General features: G+C 39.4%; 1 protein-coding gene and 1 long non-coding RNA gene across 2 annotated transcripts; one reads left to right on the forward strand and one right to left on the reverse strand.

The window, feature by feature from the left end:
* The first annotated feature begins 1,364 nt into the window (after positions 1-1,364).
* LOC146958042 (caffeoylshikimate esterase-like) lies at positions 1,365-2,570 on the forward strand. Its single transcript, XM_085739701.1, has one exon. It carries the CDS (start codon positions 1,372-1,374, stop codon positions 2,347-2,349), a length of 978 nt encoding a protein of 325 aa, XP_085595827.1. The 5' UTR covers positions 1,365-1,371; the 3' UTR covers positions 2,350-2,570.
* Positions 2,571-3,094: 524 nt separating this feature from the next.
* LOC146958043 (uncharacterized) lies at positions 3,095-7,405 on the reverse strand. Its single transcript, XR_015024569.1, has 2 exons — positions 7,233-7,405; positions 3,095-3,694 (listed from the first exon to the last, which is right to left on the reverse strand). It is a non-coding gene; the product is annotated as an uncharacterized LOC146958043 (long non-coding RNA).
* Between the last annotated feature and the right edge of the window lie 441 nt (positions 7,406-7,846).

Consider the following 7,846-nt stretch of genomic DNA (forward strand, 5'->3'; position numbering starts at 1 on the left):
AAAGCCTCAAAAGCCACAGAGAGATTGTCTCGAGGTGGGGGTGTTGTGATCACAGGTGGTGTGCTGTGTAGGCTGGGGGGTGCTGTTAGCAGCTTCTGTTTGTTCCTGCAGGGTCTGCTGTGGACAGCCCAGGTCTGTGTTTGCGCAACCTGTTGCTGTTGGGGGAGTAGGTGATGTTCATGGTGGGGTTCTTATAGTTTTTGTGGAGCCTGTTGCTGTTGGGGGCACATTGTTGTTAATTCTTCTTCTTTGCTTATTGTGTTTAGGATTTCATTGCAGGAAAACAATTTACACATGATTCTTAAGGTGCCTAAAGCAAATATAAAGTTCCTCTATTTTGCTTGTGCATTGTGCTAATGCAAAATTTTCTTTTTTTCTTCTAAGTGTTATTGAAAGTTAAGGATGTTTGAAAGTTTTTCTTTTATCGGCCTATAGAAAACTGGTGTTTTTGTCTTATAAAGTCTCTAGCATGGGCTTACTATTCAACTTACGGTGTTTTTGACACAAACAATATATCAAGAGGAGTTGTGATTTTGAAGGCTAAAAATGATGTTTCTGGTCCTTTGAGCTTAGTTGATGTTTGTGTTGAAGGTTTATTATTGTTATTTAGACATGAGTGTTTTTATTGCAATATAAGTTTATGGAATCAATTAGTCGCCAATTATACAGTGTCATTCTATTTGCACTTGCAAAATTTTAAGTTTAGATGATTGTGACGAAGAGAACCAATTGTAATTTGGAACCAATGGTAGTACTTTTAATATGTGAAGGATTGGAAAATATATGATAGTGAGACACGCCGTATTTGTGCTTTATAGAAAGAACTATAAAAGCATGTAAAATGTATAATCTCTTTTTTGTTTAACCAACACTTATTCATATATATTAAAGTTAAAATGACCTTTATGTCGCAATATTCAGAGTGACCTTCAGGAGTGGTTTGAAGATTTTAATGACTGATAAGAATGGTGCTAGCATGGATAGCATTTTGAATGTAGTTTACAAGGAGATTTTCCGCAATCTACCGACTTAAGGTCTTTTTTTATTGTAATTTTATTATAAACATTTTATTTTGTACCACAAGCACATTAATTTCAATATATTTGCATGTTTTGTTTCAATCAATATGACCCGTGCGGCAGCACGGGTGGATGGTCTAGTTTCCTCTAATAAGAAAGGTAAAAAAATATTATCAAGTGAAAAACAAATATTTAAAACAAAAAAAAAAAAAAAAAAAAAAGGTAGTGAAAAGCAGATAGAGAAGTAAATGAAGGGAAGAAAAGTAGAAGAACTAGTTGGGACACGCTGATTATAGCTCAAACTCAGACTATAACTATATCCACACATAACTGATAGTAGAAGATATCCAAAATGGTGCATCCAGTAGCTGAAGCCAACGATCATAGCCCCTTCGGAACCCTAACTCCTGAAGAATTCTACACTCGCCACTCAGTGACTCACGCCTCCGAGTTCATAACCAACTCAAGAGGTCTCAAACTCTTCACTCAGTGGTGGATCCCTAATCCTCCAACTAAACTCATCGGAACCCTCGCCGTCGTCCACGGCTACACCGGCGAATCCAGCTGGACTGTCCAACTCACCGCCGTCTACTTCGCTAAAGCCGGATTCGCCACTTGCGCTATTGATCATCAAGGTCATGGTTTCTCCGATGGTTTAATTGCTCATATTCCTGATATCAATCCCGTTGTTGATGATTGTATCTCGTTCTTTGAATCGTTTCGATCTCGATTTGATTCGTCGTTGCCTTCGTTTCTCTATTCGGAGTCTCTCGGTGGAGCTATCGCGCTTCTGATAACTCTCCGACGAGGCGGATTGCCGTGGAATGGACTTATCCTCAACGGTGCTATGTGTGGAGTTAGTGATAAATTCAAACCGCCGTGGCCATTGGAACATTTTCTCTCACTCGCGGCGGCGGTGATTCCGACGTGGCGCGTGGTTCCAACGCGCGGTTCGATTCCGGATGTTTCGTTTAAAGAGGAGTGGAAGAGGAAGCTTGCAATTGCGAGTCCAAGGAGGACGGTGGCGCGTCCACGTGCTGCGACGGCGCAGGAGTTGTTGAGGATTTGTCGGGAGCTGCAAGGGAGGTTTGAAGAAGTGGATGTGCCGTTTCTTGCTGTGCACGGTGGCGATGACATCGTTTGCGATCCGGCGTGTGTGGAGGAGTTGTACTCACGCGCCGGTAGTAAAGATAAGACTCTGAAAATATATGATGGGATGTGGCATCAGTTAGTTGGGGAACCTGAAGAGAATGTGGAGTTGGTGTTTGGTGATATGTTGGAATGGCTTCTCAAACACGCTCAACGCGCCACCGTGGACAGTGCCACTTAGTGCATGTTTGGTTCGGCCGTGAGACTTATGAAATTATGGAAGTCATTGTAACTTGGACAAAAACAATAATTCAAACTTGAATAAAATTAGAGTGTCCCCTAGTGTTATCAAATCTACTAAAACATTGATTGAGGGTCAATCTTGTTGTTCTTATTAATCATATTTAGTCTTCTGATGTAAACGATAAATAATAATACTGGTGGGTTCATATAGTCTCCAAATTGTTATGTTATTGTTATCTATCAAAGTGTTAACCTTTGATATTGGACACCAAAGTCCACATATTAGAAATAGAATTCTGCTCTTCTCCCCGTACATTTTGCTCGCGTCTAGTTTATTTGTAAAATATACCCCTGTGTGAGTTAAGTCACGCAGCGTGGCTTAACTCACGCACCTTATATCTTTGAGTGATTTACGTCACGCTCATTTGGCTGGTGCGCGAGTTAATTCACGCAGGTTGCCGGTTGGTCAAAGCTCAAAAACACACGTTTTTTGGATTTTAGTCAGCTTTTCAACCTTCAATTTACATGTTTTTTTACAACTTTTACACGTTTTTTTTTTTCGAAAATTGCTGTTCACACATTAGAGAAGGCTGGGACACACATGTAAAATACGCTTTTGCCCCCTCGGCAGTTAACTGCCGAGGAATTTGAAATCCGGCTGCAGTTAACTGCCGAGGAAAGCATTTATGCAGACAGCAGGTTCTGCATTAATGCTAAGCATTTCCAAGCCATTTTTCGGCCAGTTTTTACCTGTAATTTTACCAGAGCATTTCCATATGCAATTCAAATTATACAACAATGAAACTCGGTCATAAACAAGAAAAATACAATATCTTTTACATATGTCCATAATTAAATCAAACCGACATTTGGTTCAAACCACACAAAAGTTTGAAATTCATCAAAACGGAACATAGTGTCCATAATCAAACAACACATTACAAGTCATTACACATCATTACACATCATTAAATTAAATCCCTACTTACATTCATTACAATTGCATATGGAACGAACATATATATATAATACATTATTTTCCACCATATTCCTAAACATAAATCCGACGTCGCTATCGTCTTTAACAAGCCAAGGCATATAGCTTGCCGTTTTCCATGCGAATTCATCTCTATCTTCTCCTAGGTCTATCATTGGCATTAGAGCAGACAAGTGACGTGTATATTGATTTTCACCAAGATGCTCAAAATAAGTGTTAAGTTGTGTCTTCAAATCATCAATAGAGTCCGTCGGTGTTATCATAACCTTAACCGTCTTTTTAAACGCGCAATACCTAACACGACCTTCAATTCTTGCAACCTCTGACATGTTTCACTTGACAAAAGCTTTAACAAAATAATCATAGATTAGAACAAAATTAAATGGAATGTAATAACGAATAAATCAAATGCGTAAACATTAATAAGCTATAAATAAGTATTGCACTAGTTTCAAGTCAATAAAAGTCATATTATCATATATATCAATATCATTTACATAATGTTACTTATATATTGGCCACAAAAAATTGGCATTACAATTTTGACCCCAAAATATACGTCGGTGTAATTTCTACCAAAAAAAAGGACTAACACCGACAAAAAAATCCCTAGTTAATTGCCAAGTGATTGGAGAAGATCAAGTGACATAAAATCTTCCTCATCTTCCGCAATAACTTCAAATTGTTGCTTTGGTTTTTCGGGAGTATCCAACAAAATAGGCGCCGCTTTGTTTGATTCCTTTTGTGGTTTTGGCGGTTTGTTTCCACTTTCAATAGCCATGAGCTTTCGGAACAACTCATGTTGATCCAAATACTCATCTTCCCAAGTCACTGCATCTTGTTTCTTGTGATTGTGCCACTCCGTAGATGATGGAGGTAGTGGACAACCATTCCTCAAGTAAATAAGCACAAAGTGATTAGGAATTACCCCAAGGCACATGATGGGAGTTTTTTGCTTACCCGGCGGTGGTGGCCCTCTTAGTGGAAAAAAAGATTCCGAGTTACCAAGTTCAAGATTTGTCAACACAACCACACACCTTTTGTAATAATTGGCAACAATGTGCCCCATGTCCGGAAAAGTCAACCACTTATCAACAAGATGTGCACAACTTTTTGTATTTGCGGGAGGATGTAAGCCATTTAAAATGTAGTTATAACGATCCTCACCCGCAAATACTTCAACATAATCATCTCTATGATCTTTTAATTCTTGAATAAGATGTGTACGAATCATGAGATGATTTTGTTCGGTTAAGCCCATGAACTCGGCTATAGCCCGGAATCCACAATGTCCATCGCCAATAACATCCACCACTTTTTCAATAAATGGAAGCATGAAGTGTGGCATATAATCAATAGGCCTCATAACCGGGATAGCCTTAGGCTTTGGATACCGAGAAGGTGGTGGAAGTGGGGAAATTGGTGCTTTACCAAGACGAGCACCCTTTTTCCTTTTATAGGATGATGTTGTTGGTGATGGTGACGGTTGACTATCCGGATTTTGGGAATCAACAACCTCCCAAGAAGAAGGGATCCGACTAGTGGATGTAATTCTTCCTTTAGACCTCGCAATGTCCACTTTTTTCTTGGCTCCCTTGGTTGTTGCTTTTTGTGGTGGTGGAGACATCATGGTGGTTTCAGGAAATGCCAATTGCCGCAAAGCCTCCTTGACTTCAAGCTTCATTTGGAAAGGGAGTTTCTTGAGACGTTCTACAATACCCTTCAACTCATCATCCACCGAAAAACCAAGTTCATTACTTTCTTCTCCCATGCGTAACCTTTGCCAATGGTGGTGTATCTCATCCAATAAAATTGGCTTTTCTTCAAGGAGTTTAGTTGCAATTTCGCATGCACATGGTAAGCCGTAAGATGTCCTTTGAACACAACCACAAATTTCCTTGTTCATGCACAACGTTTCCCTACAACGTGACTCTTCCATAGCAATGTTGTCCAAAGCATATCTAGACACATGACCACCTAAGCCGGAGTACAAAGTGACATCTTTGAATCTATGTTCCAACACGGTAACGCTCTGACCAAAGGCTGTTTGTATCGCAGTGTGTTGAAGCAACAACATGTTATGTATTTTCTCCCAACAAGTACCCAAATCACCCACACTATTGTCTAAATATTTCTTCACCAAAGCATGAGCCGATTCTACCCTATTGGTGGATCTACAACCAAGATGCAACACACGGTCTGTCCATACCCTCACTATTTTCTCCTTCACTTCATTCAAGGTGGTCATGGCATAGGCTAGGAAAGGTGGGAAATCACTACAAGCATCTTGGAACTCCACTAATGCATTTGCATATAACTCTTGAGTGGACGATTCAACCATATCTTTCCATGCCCTCATGATCTTCTTGACAACATCGCGATTACTCACCTCTTTCCCATCCTTTTTTCCCATAGGATATTTACAATCTAAGACGCACCTTTGTTTAACATTTGCTTGCACATGAAAGTAACAATTCATACCATAACTTTCCGGGAAAACAATTCCAACCGCTTTCATCAAAGACCCATCTCTGTCGGTAACAATCACCTTAGGCATATTCATCTTTGAAGTAAGAAGTTTACGCAACATTTTTAAAACCCAAACAAAGTTTTCCTCTTTCTCATGCATCAAGAATCCAAACCCAACCGAATATGTCAAATCGGTCGAAGTTACCCCAACTACCTCAAACATTGGCATCTTATACAAGTTGGTTTTGTAGGTGGAGTCCATAACCAAAACCGTTGGAAAATTGTTAAACAACTTAACGGATGTTGGATGAGCCCAAAAGATATCTTCGATTGTATTACTTTCACCATGTGTTCTTGAGTAATAAGTATAGTTGTGCTCCTCCAACTTCGAGATTAGATATTGCAACGACTTCTTGTCACCTCTATTTGCCTTCCATATTTTTTGACGTTCATTGTACACTTGCTTCACATTTGTCATGCAATGTGGTCTTTTGTTCTTCAAGTGTATCAAAATATTTCTTGGAAGCATCTTGCTCTTGGTCAAGTCATGTACAATCTTCTTGTCATCCTCCTTTAATCTACCGGCAAGAATGTGTCCTTCTAAAGCCGGCTCCATCGCATGGTTGTGAACTCCATTAAGAATGTTCAATCCCCATTCCTTTGTTTGCGTACTTTGATATCCACTAATCATGAACAAGCACCCGCATTTTCTTGAGCCCGTTGTCGCATGCTTTGGTTTTTTTTTTAGGCACTTTGTGAGCTCCACTCCTTTCACACACTAGGCGCAATATTGGATGGATCAAGCTTGATCTTTGTGTAACAATTGTAAATCCCGCCTTATTTGCTTGACACCGTACCCACCCAAGCAATTCTTCTCTATCTTGAAACTTAATGTCGTCAGAAAAAAACCTAGCCGTGTCCACTTCGTGGGCTTGAAGTGGGACGACACCGGGGCTAACATATTTAGAAGCTTCAACATGGACGGAAGCTCCATCAATGTTTGGTTTGACTTCAACGTTAGGCGGTTTGACATCTCCGGAAATTTGGACAAAATTACGTTTTGTCTCTCCCGAAACATCTTCCGCGTTCTCGGTCATTACTATAATTAAACAACACAAAAATATAAATTAACAACTTACTAATGCATAAACATCAATGCCATAATGAACTAAAACAAAAAAACAAAAAAAAAACAAAGGAAAAAATTTTTGGAAAAAATGGCAGTAGCTGCCATTTTTTTCCTAAGTGTTCCTCGGTAGTTAACTACCGAGGTTTTCCTCGGCAGTAAGGTACCGAGGTTTTCCTCGGCAGTAAACTACCGAGATTCCCCATGACAGTGTTACGTAACTGACGTTGTAAAACTACCATGACAGTGTTACAAATCCAAAAAATAAACCGAATAAAATGCACAATACCTGTTTTTTTACGTCAAAAGTGTGTTGAATCATCCTATGCTTGATGCTTGAATCATTTTGGAGCAAGATTTGATGAAAAATAATTTAGGATTTTGGGTTGGATTGGAGTTGTATGGAAGGTGATGAGAAAATAGTGTGTAGGGGGAGCAGGTGACTGTTTCATCTGATGAAACAGCTTTCCTCGGCGGTTAACTACCGAGGAATTCCTCGGCAGTTAACTGCAGCCGGATTTCAAATTCCTCGGCAGTTAACTGCCGAGGGGGTAAAAGGGTATTTTACATGTGTGTCTCAGCCATATGGAATGTGTGAACAGCAATTTTCTTTTTTTTCACTACATTTATGGTAGTTATAACCTATACTACCATTCCCACCTATAAATACCCCTCAAAACTTCATCATTTCATCACACCATCTCACATTCTCTCCTCTCACTATCTCCCCCTATTTCTCTTCTTTATTTTTTTCAATAGTCTCTAGTCTCTTTTTACCCCTTTGAGGTATAAAATGATCAGTTTTGAGATAAATAGTGAGTAGCCGACTTGGGGAAGTGATCAACCATTGCGATAAAATTAAATTTACTTCTTTTTACCCCAAAAACTTTTTACCGTGGGTAA

Source organism: Medicago sativa, chromosome 1 (assembly GCF_051527215.1).
Source record: "Medicago sativa cultivar Bolivia chromosome 1, Bolivia_mono, whole genome shotgun sequence".
Lineage (NCBI taxonomy): Eukaryota > Viridiplantae > Streptophyta > Magnoliopsida > Fabales > Fabaceae > Medicago > Medicago sativa.

Bases quoted from the DNA above. Each gene is read 5' to 3' on its own strand.
- LOC146958042 (XM_085739701.1), top strand. From the start codon at position 1,372: ATGGTGCATCCAGTAGCTGAAGCCAACGATCATAGCCCCTTCGGAACC.